Below are 18,639 nucleotides of genomic sequence, written 5' to 3'. Positions count from 1 at the left end.
ACCAATTTTTATACAAACCTATATACTGTAGTATGAACTGTTTGCTTTGCATGTGCTTAACATTTATTATTATTAATTATCATCATCATCATCATCTAACTTTTTATTGCCCAAGGCAGCTCAAAGTGGCTTATAACCAAACAACTTCCCCTCAATACATACATTAAAACTGAGAAACAAAAATATATTTAAAACATCCACTCTAAAAGGCTAGTTAAGAGGCTAGAGGCCTGGTTAAAGAGGAAATATTTTGCTTGGCATCAAAAAATATTGAATAATGATAATGATGATGATGATGATAATAATAATAATAATAATAATAATAATAATAATAATAATAATTTATTATTTGTACCCCGCCCATCTGGCTGGGTTTCCCCAGCCACTCTGGGCGGCTTCCACAAAGACCAAAAATACACTAAGATGTCACACATTAAAAACTTCCCTGAACAGAATGATGCTGCCAGGGAATCCTCTGTGGGGAGAGCATTCCACAGATGGGGAGCAATCACTGAAAAGGCCCATTCTTGTGTTGTTACCCTCCAGACCTCCTATGGAAGGGGCATACAAAGAAGGGCCTAGATGATGGTCCATATCAGTTCATATGGGAAGAGGTGGTACCTGAGGTTCTGGTAAAATGAGTACTCTGCTATGACCCAAAACCACAAAAGAGACACCACCACAAAGAACTCAAAAGTAGGCTGATTTTTTAAAAAGACTGTCTGCCATTAACAATGTAAATAAGTTATAGCCACTATTCAACCAGGAGAAAAGGTGGGGGGGAAAGCAGATACTATGAAAGGTAGTTTAAATTCATGCCCTTAGTCAAGGCACAGTTTGTCTAAATCTAAATCGGTGTTTGAAAACACATAGAAAACAATGATGAACCACAGATGTTTAATTATTCTTTAACAACAGTAAGGGACAGTATGTTTTGCTGATTCACATTTACAAACATGTTGGCAAAAAGAAAACAATATCCAGTGTAATTTTAAGCCTATTTTACAGCCCTTGAGGGGGAAAAGCATTAATATAACAGCCTGTCTATGCTTCTGTTATACTTAAGTGCCAGGGAGAATTTTAATCATTACCCACCCTGTAGTTGGCTGCAGTGTTTAAATCTGGGAAACCTGTGCACCCAAAGGACATCCCGAAACAATTTTTAAAAGCCTTTTTTAAAGGAGCGGGGGTATATGGCATACCAAATATTGGTCAACACTTCCCATTTTTAAAAAGAATTATTTGTGTAAAATGTAGTTGCTCTATGGTATGGCCACAAACAGAGGCAAGTCCTTAGTATGCTGCATGGATATGAGCTCTGTGTGAAACAGAGAAAATAACTTTATATCAAGATTTGTAATAGAAGCAGGCCCAAGGTACTCTGTTTCAGGCAAGTTTGGGAAGTGTCAAAAGGAGGAGTTTTTCTAATCCAGCATATTTACTTGGGAATAAGTTTGATGGGACTTGCTCCCAAATAAGTGTTTGTAGGATTCCAGTTCTAACAACCTGGCACAAAGAGTGAACAGCACTGGCCAAATTCTGAAAAAGGAGCCTTTTTGAATAGCACCCAGCTCCTCGGAAGACTCAGGCTAATCTACTTCATCAAGTGCAGCTCAGTAAGAGATAGCAAGGAGCATTCTGCACATGTCACAGTGATTGCCTGAATTCTGGATTCAGCTCAAACAACATGTTACAGGCAGTTGTGTGGATATCACCCACATGTGTCTCCCTGGCAACGTAAGGGGCGGAAAAGACATGTGACATGCTGCAATGCAGTTTCTGTAGCCACCTGCCTTATGTAAAGTAGGGAAACATGAATGCAAATTGCATCACCTATTCCTCACATTGCTAGTGAGATGTGCATGTTCACATAACATGTCGTCTGGGTCCCAGAGAATGGCTCTGTTCAGATACAAGAAATCAGAAGCCCCAAATTTCTTGATAATTTAATTGAAAAGAAGCTAACTCTCAAAAGATAGCTAGAAAAAGGCACACTATAAAGGTGAATGGGAACTTTGGCATTACCAAATAAACCAAGCTAAAGGATCTTTTACAGCAGAACTGGCTCAAATAGGGAAACAGTAGCATACTTTGGTTCCACATAATGAGATGGAATAATCTAGTAAGAGTCACAGTGTCTGGAGATCAAAGGATAATGTGCATTCCTCTATCCATTAAGATCACATCAACCACTATCTGAGAAGTACTAATTCGTTCTGAAGACTCAGGAAAGGCTCAAAGCACTGACTGTAAAAGAATGTACAACCTGACTCAATTTTCCAAGATTCTGTCCTTGTCATTTCCACCAACTGGCCTCTTCCGAAGGAACCCAAGCCTGCAAGTCTGTTCAAGGGCTTTCTGAAGGAGCGACACCCACTTCCAAAATGACGGAGAGGCAAGGACATGGAAGGCTCCTGTTTCAGGTATGTGTCAGCAAAGTGGCAAGAGAAAGGTGTGGAAGTACTGAGGCAGCAGTCCTACTCCTACCCCTTCCCCTTAATCAGCAAGGACTCCCTGACTAGTGGAGGGGCAAAGTGGTCAGGAGACTTCAGCCTTGGTGAGAAAAATCCAACTTTCTGTGAAAGGGTGAAAGGAAGTTCAGAGTGTCATGGCATCAAACTGCTCTTCTTGCTTAGCGTAATTGCTCTCTTCTACCTAAAGACCACAACCTGTGTTTTTCAAACCAGAAGTACTGACTGAGGTCCTAACTAATATGGATGAAGGAAATCCATGATCAGATCTGCCAATGTCTTTTTCTTTCATTTAAAAAGCAGTCACTGGTGGGGACTTAACCCTTTACTCCTCTCACTATTTGCCCAACTTAATGTCCAGAGATGAGGGAAGAGACAGGTGTTATACGGATACTGATTTTCCTACCGCACTTGATCGTGCTTCTCAGCTAACAGCAGCTTCGGAAGGGCAATGTAAGTCTGGAAAGTGCAATGGACAGGAAGGGTTCAGCTCCAAACCAGTTCAGCCTCCCTACAGCTTCTTTTAACCAAATAAATAGATATCAGGAGATCTGATCAAGGAGTTCTCTTGTGTTATGTCTAGTTTGGCTTTGTAAGCCTGAGTGGGAAGCAGAACACAAAAGGCATATCTTGAGCTCAGTAAAAGCCTTCATTCTGACCATGTTTGCTCATAACATCTTCACAACAACTTGATACCCAATTTTAGTCTATGTTGAAGTAAAGAGGAGAAAGGCAGCAGGAGTCATAATTGACTGCAGTTTTTAACATATAGAGAAAGTTCCATTCTGGAGAAACAATCTGTAAGCTATTTACATTGCTGTGACCTAGCTTAAACTCAAGGGGACAAGGATCATTGCCATTTGAGACATCTAACCCAAACAATGAAAAAGTATATTTGGGCTAAAAAAAAAAAGCTTGAAATTTAATCACTCTTTCTAAGGTACTATACAGCAGGAGAAGAAAGCAACAGGCATTCTCCCAAACTCCAGTCCATGACTGCTTTTCACTGTGGGAAAAGGTTGCTGTTAAATAGCTTGACCTTGGTTTCCAACAATGCCTTCCACTTGGTCCTTCTAATATGAATTGAGTAGTAAAAGTACTCCAGGCATGAGGAGAGTCAACCTGGATCGGAAGCCACAGCTCATCCAGTGCTGCCAAACTGAACCTTTGGTAAGAGTGGTGTGTTTTAAGGTAGCAAAGACAGGTAGAAGAGTTGGAGAAGGATGCAGCCAGCAATTTGAATGGCAGTACTGGCTGCAGCAGGTTTGCTCCAAGGCAGGATATGTGCTATAGTAGCCTGAGACAACAACCCTTTTCCTTCTGGGGGTTAAGCTTGATTAGCGAAGTTTCCAATCTTCAGGTGGTGGAAGCAAAATCCCAGTATCTGAGAGCAGTTGGTTCCCAATAAACATTCCACTTTGAATGTGCAGTGGATTCCCAGTGTAATGCAAAGCGGTTCCAACTTTTGCGGTTTGACAATGCACTGGCTGCTGCCTCTGGCATCTTGACTTCCTAGGAATCAACTGCTGCAGGTTCTTAGGAGTGCCCTCACAGCATGGTCTGAGAGTTGGCTCCCTGATGCCTCAAAACCCTTTCTAGTATGATGACTTCATTATTATAGGGTTTCCTTGGAGACATTAGCGGTGTTGCTGGGGCGAGGAAACAGCTGTCGAAGCAACAGAAGCAACCCGAGGAACCTGGAGCCTGCAGAGGGGAAGATCCATGGCTCAAAGAAGGTAATACTGGCAAGAGATCCTTGCTCCCTTCACATGGTGTTGCCTGAAGCCAACCCTTCACACCACTCCTTTGATAAAGCTGGTGTCCAAGTGCACAATTAGCATGCGCAAGAAGGACATCTCTTTGCGAGTGTTTTCAAAGATAACTCTGGGATCATCAGATTGGCATCGCAGACAGTTTGGGGCCATCACCATGGCCAAGTTGTTTACGTCCATCTTGGTTTTGCCCACATTGGTTGGCTGAGCAAAAATCTGCGAAATAAAGAAGGTGCAGCTCAAATAAACTCAAAGATATATAGATGTAAAATTCTGGAAATAGCCCAGAAGATTTAGTTGTCCCACAAAGAATCATTTACTCCTGCTAGTGTTGATACACTGTCAACTTTAAGAAAGACCTTCATATAGGAGATCTCATTATATTATTATTGCGGGTCCTAAGACCTGCAGCCAAGACTACCTCTGATACACATTAGAATAAATAAAGATTGAATCTTCAGAGGGTTTTATTCAATTGTCATTCTTCCCCTAGTGGAAGGTTCTTTGATTTAGCAATGCCTTTTGTCAGTGAAGCAGAGATAGAAACATTCATTGGCTACTTCCCTTTTCTTCAGCAGCCCCCACCCCACCTCAAATCTGCTCTGGGGAGTTGGCAAGCTCTTTAGAAGAGCATGGGAGGTGGCAACATGCGGAGAGGAAATACTTCAAGAGGTTCTTAATCCCTGTTCCACTGATGAAAGACTGTGCTGGAATAAAGAGCCTTCCATCAGTGGAAGTATATCAACTGGATATAATCCAGAATATTTGCAATGCAGAGTAAAGCAAGACGTTCCAGAGTGCAGTTGCCATATGCTGCTTCAGAATGATTCCTAGTCTCAGAAATGCAGTTACCTACATACCTGTAAGAAGTGGATGAGGTAACACAAAACCAATTTGTTGAGTTCAGGCAGGAGTTCCACTACTGCTACAGCAGCATCAGGGTTCTCATAGTTGCTGATACACTCCTTGTAGAATTGCTGTGGGATGACAGGCTCCTCCAGCTCCCGGTACCACAGCTTCAGCAAAGAAGCTGCAAGGGCAGAAGGGGGAAAACATTCACTTTCAACAACAACAGCTTAACAAATAAGGTATCTGGGTCAGAGACATCTGTCCTGAAGCAGATGTTTAATTGAATAAGGGCACAACACCCCTGCTCCTCCATCTTATGCTAAACAAGACTCTGTTCTTCCCCAGAGGAAAGATAGCATCACCCAATTCATTGAGATTTATGGTTTCAGACCTTTGAAATCACAGAACACAAATCCTAAAGGGGCTAGGGTAGCAATGGCCTGTGGCTTCAGAAGTAGCTATTAAAAGCTTTGGTTTAGATAGGAGGGAAGAAACATAAGAACACAAGATGGATCTATCTCAGTGTACTGTGATTTGGAGTGTGACTGAAATGTTACGGTAAGAGGGAATCTACTGGAGGGCAGAATGCTGGAAATGGAGCAGTTGGGTATGGAAAAGGAAGTGGGTATGGGACAAGGGTGGGTGAGGAGGGAATGAGTTTCTTGGGTTAGGAAAAGGTCCCAAATCGAAGATCTCCTGTTTCGAAGGCTTCTGAATAAAAGTTAAGTTTCTGCTATTTATTTGATTCCCATTATCTCATGAATGAAAACAGTTATATTGTCAATCTGGGTCTATTTTCCATGGAATTGAAGGATTTGAGCACCTCCCCACAAAAGCAATGTATGAATGGTGAGGCTGTGACAGGGGACAGGATCACAAAAAGAAAACAGGCCTTTTCAGCAGTGCAGCCTTCCTCCTGCTGGTTGGAATGTTCTCCCAGATGATTAATATTTTTTCTTGCAACAGTTGGCAAATGTGGGGGTGGGGTGGTGCTGTTCTGCAGAGGTCAGGGAATGGTGGGTCTGTTTTATGGTGTGATTGTACTTTTAATCTTTAAGTTCTTGTGAGACCTTTTCATAAAGTAATCAAGAAACAAACAAACAAATCTGGGCGAGAATACAGCAGCTGCGTTGTTTATCCATACCTGGTATATTGGGATCACCAACATTGTTAGGAATTTTCCACTGATCAACCTGTAGCTTGAGTGCATTGACTTCATCAATGTCACCAGGAATTCTGAAAGCAGACACAGAGATTCATCAATAAAGACCAACTGAACAGAGGAAGCAAATCCCACAGATCCAGGAACCAGAGGAACAGATGAGACTACATATTTCAGAAAGCCATGTACAGAGTTGTTTGACAAGAATGCCATAGTTAGTGTTAAACAAGTAGGACACGAACCAAAATATTGCAGTTTAGAGTGCATCTGTTTGATATTTCCCCTTAAATGGGGGTTGGGGGTAGGGAGAGGGGTACTCCTACAGGCGTCTCTACCTGCTCTGCTTAAGGACCAGAAACCTTGGCTGTTCCTCTCCTTGAGTCTTTCAATTCCAGCTGGTCATTACAAGAACTCTATTAACTAAGAAATAGTGCCAGAGTTTCCTTTTTTCCCCTTATCTCCCAAACTCTTTTCCTTTCAGGTCATGACTTTTATAAACTTTTAGACTAAGCCTCAAGGCATCATTATCATCAACATTTGTAAACTGTTCTGGGAGCCTTTTATGGCAGAAGAATGTGACTTTAAAATGCTATAAACAAACAAACAGACCAAGCCACAATATTTGGGGGGTCTCATTAATCTACTAATTCCTCCCTCTTGAGCATGTGGCTAAATGAAGAGTCACGTTCTGAGAACGAGTATTTAATTAATATAGAGGATTCATTTTTAAACAGTTTTTGCCAAAACAATGGCCTTATTGGTATGGCAGACATGTTGGGGGTATGTTATATTTCTAAAAATGCCTTTATCAGCAGGAGCCCTAGTATGAGGATACAAACTACCACAATGAGACTTCCTTCCTTCAACTATGATGCAGATGTCAAGCACTGCCATAAATCAAGCTCTGGCTCTGAATGGTTTAAACAAGCTAAGCAGCTAAAAACGCACCCCCTTCCCCATGTTATACAAGAGAAATTTCTTTACAACTTTTCAACTTGTGGTCTATGGGGCCTGTCCAGTTCTTTTGTAGTGGCTTCTTCATTCTATAAATATTTATATTTTTATTAGTTGCTTCCAGATGCAATTCCTTGCCCTTGATTTTCAGAACAGAGTGCAAAAACAAAGTAAGTTCCCCACTCTCAAGGCCCTAGATTAGGTAGTATCTCTACTGTGGGGTGGGGGCTGAACAGTGGCAATTCCTCTTCCCATCCTAGCTAACTCTGACAAAGCTAGCAATGGCTAAATGGCCTTCATAAACACAGTGATATACTAGGAAAGGAGGAGATTAAATAACAGAAAACATGAACAGCTGATGTACATGTACCACGGTTCTCTCCCCACCCCCAATCCAAAATATGCAGATGGGTAGATTAGAGATTTTAGCCTCAGGTTTTAGGAGCGAGTTCATATGTACTAGCATAAGCCTATTTGTTTGGAAGCAACTGAGAAGGTGGCATGAGTCCCTGGAGACCTCATAAATCTTTTGCTGTGGTTTGAAAGCCGCTTCCTCTCCTAAAACTGTAAAAATGAGGCTTGAGAGGATGCAGTTCCACTAGGGCAAGGAGCAGAAATGCCATGCATCTCCAACTATCCAGTCTGCTATACAGTAATCAATCTTTTATGTAGCTCCGGTCAGCCAACCTCACCTGAATATTCCCTCAGTCTGTTCTCCCCCCAGTTCCAAAACTTGCTGAGACAGCTGTGTTTGTACCCAAGGTAGCTTGTTATCAGGATACATGTCCTGCTGCCGTAACATGATTTCCTCCAGAGAACTGCCAAACAGCGAAGGTGTTACAATAGCATTCTTGGCATGTATTATCTCTTCAATTGTAGGCTTCCGGAGACCCTATAAGCAAAAAAGGAAAAGGAAAAGAAAGGATGGGAAACAACGATGAACAGATTTGCATAAGGAACACTCACATGCATCCTAGGAAAGCATTTTGTATTTGCTCTGAATTTTTAAAAATAATTATCTATGTCAGAACCTGTGTGGATAAGCATGTTAGCGGTGGCCTGTTTGTGATGTGCAGCACCCATGGGGCGGGGGGGGGGGAGGATGCATATTCACAATTAAGCCACAGGTAGTTTATGTAGTGTCCCTCCAGATTTTGGATTCTGATGCCGATCAGCTCTAGCAAGCATGAGCAATGGAAGTTGTAGTCCAGCAACATCTGGAGGGTACCATGTTGTTCTCCCTTGGCTTAGTGTGACATGCTAACCAGCCTACCCACTTCTCCACTGGGGGGGAAAAGCTGCAGTGGGGGCATAGAGACTCAATATGATGACAGTGTCACACTCTGGAAGCTGCCTTACATGAAATCAGACCATTCATCCACTGAGCTCATTATTTCTACACTGAGTTGGCAGCAGTTCTCCATAGCTTCAGACAGGAGTCTTTCTCAACCCTACCTAAGAGATGCCAGCAGAGATAAGATTGGGAGTGTCTGCATGCAAAGCATATGCTCTGCCACTGAGCTAATGCACTTTCCCAAGAAAAGTACTTCTAAAATGATACACATTTTTAAATGGTCATAGCAGAAAAACTGTGTGTCCATGGAGCTGTCATCCTAGTATTATTCCTCTGTAAATGTAATTCTGGCCTTCAACTGCTGCTGATAAGTTAGTGGACCGTGCACTCATATTAGCTATTTATTCATCGTTTTTGCAAACGTAAGGTAATGGAACATTTCCAATCCAGACAAGAACTTGTATAATTCCTCTATGGTACTTTGATGTCATGCGTAACAGGAAGAATTCAGCCTCACAGTGCGCACATGACTCAGTCAGATGATCACATCTATGCCAGGCAAGAGTACGCCATTTTTCCAGTAATGATAAATATGTTGAAAATGTCTGCATCATAATGAAATTGATCTCAAAAACCGTGAGTGCTAGAAATTCATTCTAAAATAAGGAGATTTCCAGAACTCACATAAGTGTTTTACTATATGTGACCTTGCTCACCCAATCCTGCAGCATGCGTTTTATAAGTACACTTCCAAGGCCCCCTATCTTAATTCTGATTACCAGGGCATCTTCCCACCCATTTGTTGTATGAATATTCAAGACCTATGAAAATGAAGATTTCATGTTATTTTGTCTTTCCACTGAATTTTTCTGTCTTAAAAAAGGAAAAGAAGAAGATTTCAGGCATATCATTCCCACACCTACCACTGACTTTTCCATTAATATCTGCAGCTTTCCAATCTATGCTTCTGATCACCATCAAAATAATGCCAAAGGGGCAAGAGAACAGTTCACTTAAACTACTAGATGAGAATATGACACTGACTCACCTTTTTGCCTCCAGTGACTGCAACTTTTTGCAGCTTCCGGTAGCAGTATCTGGCATAAGTGCTGATAGGCAGACCTAACAAATGGAAATAAATAAAATGGGAGTTTTAGAATAGTTGTGGAGAACTTCAGAGGAGAAAATGGCCCCAGAGCACAAATGTTTGTATTCTCCCTAACTGACCCTCAAGCTTATCCTTCTGAGCAAGTGATAAAATAAGTGCTATAAAGGCCTTATTACTGTTTTACTGTGCAATAAATGTGCACTTGTTGTGGCAGATCTAGATATCCTTTCTCAAGATAGCACTTCTGCCGCAGGGTTATTTCATTAGCCTGGCACTCAAAATAGTCTTCCCCTCCAACTATCACATCCATTGCAGTTTGGAGTGCTGTGAGAAATGTAATTGAATTGGGGTCAAGTGGTACAACTCCATGGCATTTTGTGAATTTTTATTTTTTAAAAGAGCGATTTTTTCCAGTGCAGGAAAACACATACAGTATTCTAGAAGGGAGAAAAGTTCTGATGAACATCAGAAAGGCAATATTTTCCCCATAGCAATGTTCTACATTTTGTGAACCTTTACCCATCAAAAATACATATAATACTAAACAGTATGTGCTTTTCCTCCAGCACTAGTGCTTTAGTATATACATTCCACTAGTATAGACTTTAGTAAAAAATGTCATTTAGCCACTGTCTGGAAAAGCACTCAGAGGGAGCTGCTAGACTGAGGTGTCTGTGAGAAATGAGTTGAACAGGTCTTACAAGCTGCATGTGCAGTTCTGCCTCCTAACATGAGATAATATAGATGTGCATTATTTCACTTTTGCATACATGCTTCACAGTCTCATATAGGCACATAAAGCTGGAAATGGCAACCCTCTAATTTCTTTGGATTATTATCCCGCCTCCTGCTGCTATTCAAAATGGCATACAAAAGCCATCCAGTGCTGCAGTCCTGAATGTAACAAAGTACAGATATATTCTCTTTCCTGAAATGCCCTCACTTAATCATGTTTTCTGACAAGTCTGGGGTCCAGGTGATGAAGAATGCTCTTCTGGGAATACAGAAAAGGGCATGGTGAATGGACAAATTACTCTGGGCATCTTCTGGCTTCAGATAATGGAACCAGCTGGGTTCTGTCATCACATATTTTGAGGAGCACCTCCTAGTGCATTCTAAATCCTTGATGGAAATCAAAGCTCCAGACCCCTAAATTACTTTACCAGATCAAGTCCAATTAATTTCAGTGAGACTTGAGCTTGGGCTGACATAGTGTTTTGTGGATAAGTGCTGAGGGAGCACCAGTACAATTCTGGAGCAGGTAAGCAGCTCCATGTGTGAGAGGTCTTCTTACTGCCCTGTGCTTCCAGAAACAGGGTCATCCTAAACTAGCCAAAATGAGTCACCCTGGGCAATATTAAAGCAAATCACTGAAGGTCAACACTGAATTATTTGGGATTGGAAAATCATAAATGAATTGTGAAGAGCTCCAAAAGGACCTCTCCAAATTGAGTAATTTGAGTAATTTGGAAGCAATAAAATGACAAAAGTAGTTCAACATAAGAAAGAATCAAATGCACAGTTTCAGATAATGTAACTCTCCTATGAGGAGAAACGTTTTAGTTTAGTTGAGGGCTTTTTAATTTAGAGAAAAGACATGTAAGGGAAGGGGGGGGACACACAGAGAGATATAAAACTGCATGGTGTGAGCAAAGTGAATAGGGTATTTCTTCCTCTCTCATAACTAGTAGCCAAGGACATTAAGTGAAGCTGAACATTCAAAACAAACAGAAGTACTTATTCATACAGTGCATAGGTAATCTATGGAGTTCCCTATCACAAGATGTGGTGATGGCCACCACCTTAAAAGAGGATTAAACAAATTTATGGATGATAAGGCTGCCAATGACTAGTCATGATGGTTGTGTGCTACCTTGAGGATCAGAGGCAACGTGTCTCTGAATACCAAAGGAACACAGAACACAGGAAGCTAACTCATAGCGAGGGCGCCATTGCTCCATCTACCTCAGCATTGTCCTAATTTCAGACAGGAGGCTTATCCAGTCATCTCTAAACTGAAAAGGAACTCTTTAGCTGCTAGATAAGATGGGAATGCAGTGCTGCCTGTCTACACTGAATCCAAGGAATCCATCTCAGGACTTTTGCTATCAAAGTTCTCAGACTAGAAGAGAAGGGAAGGAAGCCCACCCATCTGCCATAAATGTAGGGTACAAATACAGTATAGCTAAATAAAGGTTTCTCCTAAACCCTACAGTTGAAAGTCAATTATTAACTAATCCCATCTGAATGGAGGGATCCAGTTTGCTCTGTGAAAGTAAGACGGCAACACATCTTTATCTGGAAACACATTCTACTGAAATCAGTTGGACTTTAAGTGTGGTTAAGATGTGCTGTTAATCATTAAATACTGCTCTATCAAGTGTTGCATACAAATTTTTATCAGTAGCCATTTTGCATTTTCCTCCATTCCCAAAATGTTGAACCTTGTACAACTCCTAGGTCTTATCTTTCTACAATAAAGCCCGTACAACTATATCTTAGGTCAATGGCACACAAACACAGACATGTGTAGTTGTGTCTCCTCTATTATTAGCCCTCCTCATAATTCAGTTATTTTTACCTTCGTCCTCTGTATTTTGCTTCCTCTTTTTCCTGGATTTTGAGTTCTTTTTGTTTTTCATATCCAGAAGCTCCTTAATGCGCTGGGTAACTGAAAATCCAAAGCATCGTTGATTGAGTGATGGCAAAAACATTAAATGCTCACTGCCCTGTTTTACTCAGCCATGGCAGAAGAGGGGCCTGTATTTACTGAATTCACACATCACAAAATCAGCTCTATCCATCTCCTTTTCATTACATGTCAAGATCAGTTTTCATTACAAACATCAAGATCAGTTTAACAATGAATGTAAGAAGAAGGAAGTTCAGATTCTAAAAAAATCTTTTTCGGTTTATTAATTTGATTAAAAATCAGCTGGAATGTTTACCATTCATGGATGGAAACTTTTCAGGATTATGGCTGCTGAAGGGGTTATACCTGATGCCAGGGACAAAAAAAGGGGTCTCATTTCTTACTAATGAAGTCTCCTAACCAATTATTTTCTTTCAGCAACCTTCAGAATAGTGTACTTGGAATAAAACCATTGCACTGAATGCTTTCTCTTCACTTTCTAAAGCATTTAACATGATATAGAGCAAAAGTTCTTGAACCGGGTTAACACAACTCCCCAAATGTATATCTTGACAAACAGAGCAACATGAAAGACATTTGGCCATTTACTATGAGTGAGCTTGCCAGCTGTGATCTAAAAAAATGTGATACATCTGATGCAATTATTTATGTCACTGTTTTTTCCATCTACTTAATTATGTCAGCCTTCCCTTAGAATTCTTATAATAGCTTATCACCAAGTTCTAAAGGAACATTCCAAATTGCTGCCCCCCCCTAAAGAGGCTAGATATTTTCACTCAAAGAAACAAACTCAATGGGAGCAGATCAGCACCTTATTTAGCAGAAATGTTTTTCTTCTTGGTTGTTTTCCAAGACTGGAGTGGAGAGAGAAATCTGCTTTGTAATTGTTATTGTTATAATTTGGCTATTATTGGGGTTCTTTGGAAAACTAATAAAAATGTATTAAAAGAAGAAGAAGTCTGCTTTGTGCAAAAAGTCAGGTAAACTTTTTGTTGTAACACCAGCTATATTTCACTTTCTAGCAAAGAAATAGCTGTTGCTTTTAATCCTGCTGCATTCTTTAGAGCTCCTTTACTATCAGAATGTACTGAGCTTTGTTATTACGTTTCACTTACAGTACCTAATCTATTACAGTAAGAATAAAATATATTAAAAATTACATAGATAAGTGTCCCGTAGATAATAATTCTAAAACTTCCTTTTCCCTAAATCTGGAAATGAAAAGTTTGCCTACTTCTGCTGATCAGGATCTTTACTTATTTTTATTTGCTATTGTGCTGCAATGTAGTTCACCCTTATTAGATAAGGCACTTACTATTTTCATCATTGACCTGGTTGAGATGACGATAGATATAGCCTTCTAGATAAGACTGGAACTTGGGTGATGGGGAGAAAAAGGCCAGACTGATGGCCATGAGTTCCCAGCCCCATGCCAGGCTTCGGTAGCACATATTGTCTGTTGTTTGTCTAATCAGTTGTATGTACAGCTCATCCCGTAAACCTTGAATGCTCCAGCACTTGGCAACGACGATCAAAGCCACATGATCTCTGTCCATCCGAGCCTGGCGGTCACCCATGTAGATTTGCACCAGTTTAAATATTTCACAAGCTTCCTTTTTAATGGTGTGGTTGCTGGTGATGAGCATTGGCTTTTTGATGGAGCCACCGTTCCAGGAGAGCATGTTGGCAATGGAGAGCCTTCGGCGGAAGATGCCCTGAGTGTGCATATTTAGGTTTTTCGAGGCCCAGTCGGCCATGCTGCTTTGAGAGATAGGCTTTCGTATGGTGTGGAAGGGAAACTGATACCCCATGTTGGTGCCAGGCTGGTCATTATTTTCTTGCTGGGAATCAGACCTTATTGTTCCAGGCTGCAATGGAGAACAGAAAGAAAATGGTTGTTGTTGTTTTTTTAAAAAAGCTGAGCTACTCATATTTCCCTGCGCAGAACAGCTAACTATAGTCACTTCCAAAAGAGGGGGCAGTCCTTCTATGAGTCCCAGTGTCTACTGACAACTTGAGAAGCTCTCTCTCTCCCTCTCCCTCTCCCCCTACCTCTCCACTATCTCCTTGTGTCAATGTCTGAAACTTCAACTCAAACCCACCCTTTCACACCCTTCTAACTCAGTTCCTGCTTTTGTAATATGAGGCCTTTCTTCAGAGGGAAGTGACAAAATAAGAACAGGCCTTTTCAATGGTGGCTCCCCAATAATGGAATGCTCTCTTCAGAAATATGCAATTTAGGCCATCCTTATCAATGTTTAGATGCTAGGCAAGGATGTTTACTCAGGCATTTGGCTCTTAATTGGGGTCATAGGGTATGGTACTCTTTTAGTACGGTTGAATAGGAATCTTCCTATTTATGTTATTGCAGAATGAGCACCTTTACTCAATTCATGTTCATTTATCTTTCCTGGTGCATTTTAAATGTTGTGTACGCATGGTTTTATATAATTGTACTTTGCTTGGACACATTTTTGTAGTAAGCAACAAATAAATGCAGTAATAATAGTTATTGTTGTTACTGTTACTACAGAAGCTCCAGTTTTCACTAAACATCTTCCTTACATATTTGTCTCTGTAAGAAGGCAGGGAAAAACATGGAGCCCTATTACTGGTAATTTTGTTTATTTTGTTCCTTATGAGGTGCAATGATTTCTGTTCTCTGTCACAAAAGAACAGCTGGGGAGATCTGGGTGCTCACAGATGAACAACAGCCTCAGGGATGGGTCCTGGTGTTGTCACAAGGAGGACAGCTGTCCCTTGTGCTATTGACAGGTTTGTCATGCTGGATTCTCTTAGTTGTTGCCTCAGTGCATTAGGCTGTAGGGGAAACCCATAAGGAGTCCTCCAGAAGTAGAATTTTTCAATACTGTCAGCTCATTCTAAAAATTATTAACACCATGAACTTTTTTTTTAAACTTTTCAAATTCGAATTTTGGATTTTTTTATTTGCTTTTTAGCTCAGAGCATTTAACATTTCAAAGTATTGCTGTAGAAGGACAAAATACCATAGCTTTATTTTGTTTTTTAAACTACCCTGCGTTGAATTGTTTTAAGACACAGAGCTTGTTAAAAAGCACCAACTAAATATCTTATGTGTTATAAAGCATGACAGTTGCAAAGTAGCCTCCACAAAGAGCTGAAATGGGCTTGTGGAAAAGCAGGGAAAAGCAGTTCAGACTTTGGAGGTAGCTAGGAAGAGTATAATGTTTTCCAGAAGCTAAGTGTCAGTTGACTGGTCTACAGTGAAGGGCATGCTACAGAAATGGCTGTTATGGGAGAAAACCTGTCTGGGGGATGGGAGGGGTCAGGATCTACAGATTCACTAGTCACAGGTTCTAATCCTTTAGGTTTAGCAAACCAGGTAATATAAGAAGGATAATTCCAGGTTTGTCCAAACATATAAATAAAACTTTCCAAAAATTCTCTAAAGATGACAATGTTGTCCTAATTGTTAAGTTTTTAGAGGATATGACAAATACGACACAGACATCGTATAATGTACAGATACACACACACACACACAATAGAATTATAGAGTCTGGGAAAGACCTAAAGGTCATCCAGTTCATCCCCCTGCTGATGCATTCCTGCAGGTGACCATCCAGTCTTTGTTTAAACTCCCCTAACAAAGTCTACCTCCTTTTAAGGCAGTCTGTTCCACTGCTGAATGAGTGGCATGAGGCATGGAGTCAAGAGGGCCTTTCAGGTCCCACTAATTGCTTCAGAAGTGGAGCAAGGAGAAGTGGCTTGTGGCTCCTTTAGGAATGTAGACTTTCTGTTGGCTATCCTGACAGATTTATATATCAACATCTCTTCTAAAGCAATTTTAAGGGGGCCCAAACGATATGATAATTAGTGACACCCTTTTAAACGTAACCCCACCACAGGTGCCCCAAAACTCTCCAACCCACCACCACTTGGCCAATTGTATCCAAAGGCTTCATCAACTCCACTGCCACAAAATGCCTTGTTGCCTGGTAAGAGAAGATTGTTAATAAAAGAATACCTGGGATGGTATCTGTGCTGATTCAGACGAAGACATATTTATCTGACTGGACACATTCTTTTCTAAAGAATCTATTTTTTCGTAGGTTCTCTTCTGCCTCACAGTGTCTTGCTGTAATGCCGGATCATTTGAGAGGCTCCCTCTACTGTCCATTCGAGGTCTGTATAATGACCTGTTACTAGAAGTCACATCATCTCTTGAGCTCCTGCTATTACATTTTTTCAAGCGCTCCGACTGAAACTTAATTTTGTTACCCTCTGGCAAACTAGCATTTTCCAGCATTTCTGCATCTAAGCTACTTTTACTTCCTCTGCAGGCTGCTGATCGATTCACCACAGCACGCATTTCTGCAATCAGCTTGTCATTCAGAGCACTGAGTTCACTGTTGCTGCCCACAGAGCCAGGTCTTCCCTGGCCAGGAGCCTGTCGCCTTCCTTTTCTCTTTCTCAGGCTTGGAGAAGGTCCTGTTGAATAGCCAGAGTCTTGCTGACTTATTACTGTAGGATACTCTTGAACCTGAAGACTGTTTTGCCGACTGTGGTGGGCCTCCATATTTTTGAGAACGTTTGCCTCCAAGATTTTCCAAGAGTGTTTGAAGCTGTCCCTGGAACTAAGCTGCCCTAGCTGTGGTTTAGCAACGCCATCAACTATCACACCTGTAGAGTTAGGATTTCTGGATGATTGGTCAACATTGACCATATGTTTAATATACTCTCTTCCAACAGGGCTGTACTCTGTTGCAGATGGATTTCTCACATGCTTTTTTCCAGCTTGGTGCTGCTGCATACTTGGATGCTGTAATAATTTAACTGGTTGGGGTTTCTTATTTAAGCTGTTGCTTGGCGACATTTGTGGAGTTGTCCCATTCACATTTACACTCCCAGTGTCCATATCTACAGGGGGCTCATCATAAATTGGGGAATCAATAGATGGCTCATCATATATTGGTGCCGGAGAAGCATACTTGGGAGATGAAGGCTGTGATGTTTGCGTCTGACTTCCTGAAGGACTACTGAGCCCATTAGTTAACACTAGACAAAACCCTCCATTCTCTGTCTTCTTAATCTGCATTGACTGTTTTGTTTCTGCTGAAGCTCCTGGTTTCTGCATTGCTGGATTTGGGGTTATAGCCTGAGGTTGGGCATATATAACTTGTTTTGCATGCAGAGATTTCTGGCTGCTGGTTTCTGCGCTGTTCTGCATCTGAAGCGAATTGCTCGAGGTGGAATTAACTTGTCTCAGGCTGTTGACTTTGACCAGCATGGCTGCTTTAGTCCCTGGTAAAGGCTGCCACCGGGTAGGGGTGTCTCTGTATGGGGAAAATAAAGCATTTAGGAAAATAAAGCAAAAAATGCAATACTACCTTCAAGTATAAAATACAGTCAAAAGTTTTATCCAAATATCCAACTGGACCTCCAGTGAAGAGGTTGGGTATGCATGCATCCGCCATGGAGGAGGATGGTATGTCCATGGAATGATACGTGGGCAGATATCTACTGCTGGTGCTGCTTCTGCCAGGAGTAGGCCCCCAAACAATGCATTTCTGAGATGTTTTGGTGAGTGGCCTTGAACCAAATGGCTTCAAAGATCCTTATTTGCTCTGAGAGGCCCTAGGATTGAGAGCCCCATCATCTACACCAGCCTGGAGGTTAATCCTGCTCGCCAGGATACAACACACTTAGTATTGTTCTGTCCACAATTTTTGTATTAGGAACAACTTCCATATCAAACCATTGTGCAGGCATTTCCTTTGTTTCTATCGGAGCTATTCAAGTTAGTAATGGAAAAATAATAAATCATACCTGCAACAGGAAAATGCTGCTCTCAGGGAGTCTGTCCCCTATCCCTTGGACAAGCCCTCCCCTGTTGAACTCCATAGGACACCGGACATTTATTTTTCAACATCCAAACACTGCATATGGTCTCTACAGTGCTACTTTTCAGTGGTGAGTAAAGATCATATTTTTGTTGTCTGCTGATTTCTGTTGAGTCTTGAGGGAAAGGAAGACTTTGTCCCACTCAGCAAAGAGAAAACCGGTGGGCTTAATTTTTTAGCAGTGTCCTCCCTTGCTCTTCTAATGAATGCTGAGGAATCTACAAGTTCAACACCTGTTTGTTTTCCCTTGTATGCATTTTACTTCTACACTGTAACAGCAGTCATTTCTTTTCTTCTTATGTCATGTAGGAACTACAATAAAGGATGGGCTCTAACGAGAAAACCTTTAAGAATAAGAGTTTGCTTATTTTTCCTCTTCCTTCCCCATCTCTATTAGATTCTACAGCTTGTGAGCAGGGCAGGTTTTCCTTAAAAAAACTAAAAACTTTATTCAACACCTAGTAAACCTCAGGTCCTTTAGAAATATGATA

General features: G+C 41.1%; 1 protein-coding gene across 6 annotated transcripts in view; it reads right to left on the bottom strand.

Moving 5' to 3' along the window:
- Window positions 1–880: 880 nt before the first annotated feature.
- LOC128416290 (rho GTPase-activating protein 39-like) overlaps window positions 881–18,639 on the bottom strand; it is an 85,114-nt gene continuing 67,355 nt past the window's right edge. For 5 of the 6 annotated variants that reach the window (XM_053393853.1, XM_053393848.1, XM_053393847.1 and 2 more), the window contains 8 exons: window positions 16,273–17,581; window positions 13,579–14,131; window positions 12,192–12,281; window positions 9,551–9,624; window positions 7,901–8,100; window positions 6,237–6,328; window positions 5,104–5,273; window positions 881–4,459 (listed from right to left, as the gene is read on the bottom strand). In XM_053393853.1, coding sequence (XP_053249828.1) covers window positions 4,265–4,459; window positions 5,104–5,273; window positions 6,237–6,328; window positions 7,901–8,100; window positions 9,551–9,624; window positions 12,192–12,281; window positions 13,579–14,131; window positions 16,273–17,581 — 2,683 coding nt within the window. In that variant the 3' untranslated portion in view covers window positions 881–4,264. The remainder of the gene's footprint in view (window positions 4,460–5,103; window positions 5,274–6,236; window positions 6,329–7,900; window positions 8,101–9,550; window positions 9,625–12,191; window positions 12,282–13,578; window positions 14,132–16,272; window positions 17,582–18,639) is intronic. The other variant, XM_053393851.1, reaches the window with a different exon arrangement.

This window comes from Podarcis raffonei, chromosome 6, assembly GCF_027172205.1.
Source record: "Podarcis raffonei isolate rPodRaf1 chromosome 6, rPodRaf1.pri, whole genome shotgun sequence".
Taxonomy (NCBI): Eukaryota; Metazoa; Chordata; class Lepidosauria; order Squamata; family Lacertidae; genus Podarcis; species Podarcis raffonei.
The sequence above is the reverse complement of the archived record's forward strand: the minus strand, read 5'-3'. Positions and strand labels throughout refer to the sequence as shown.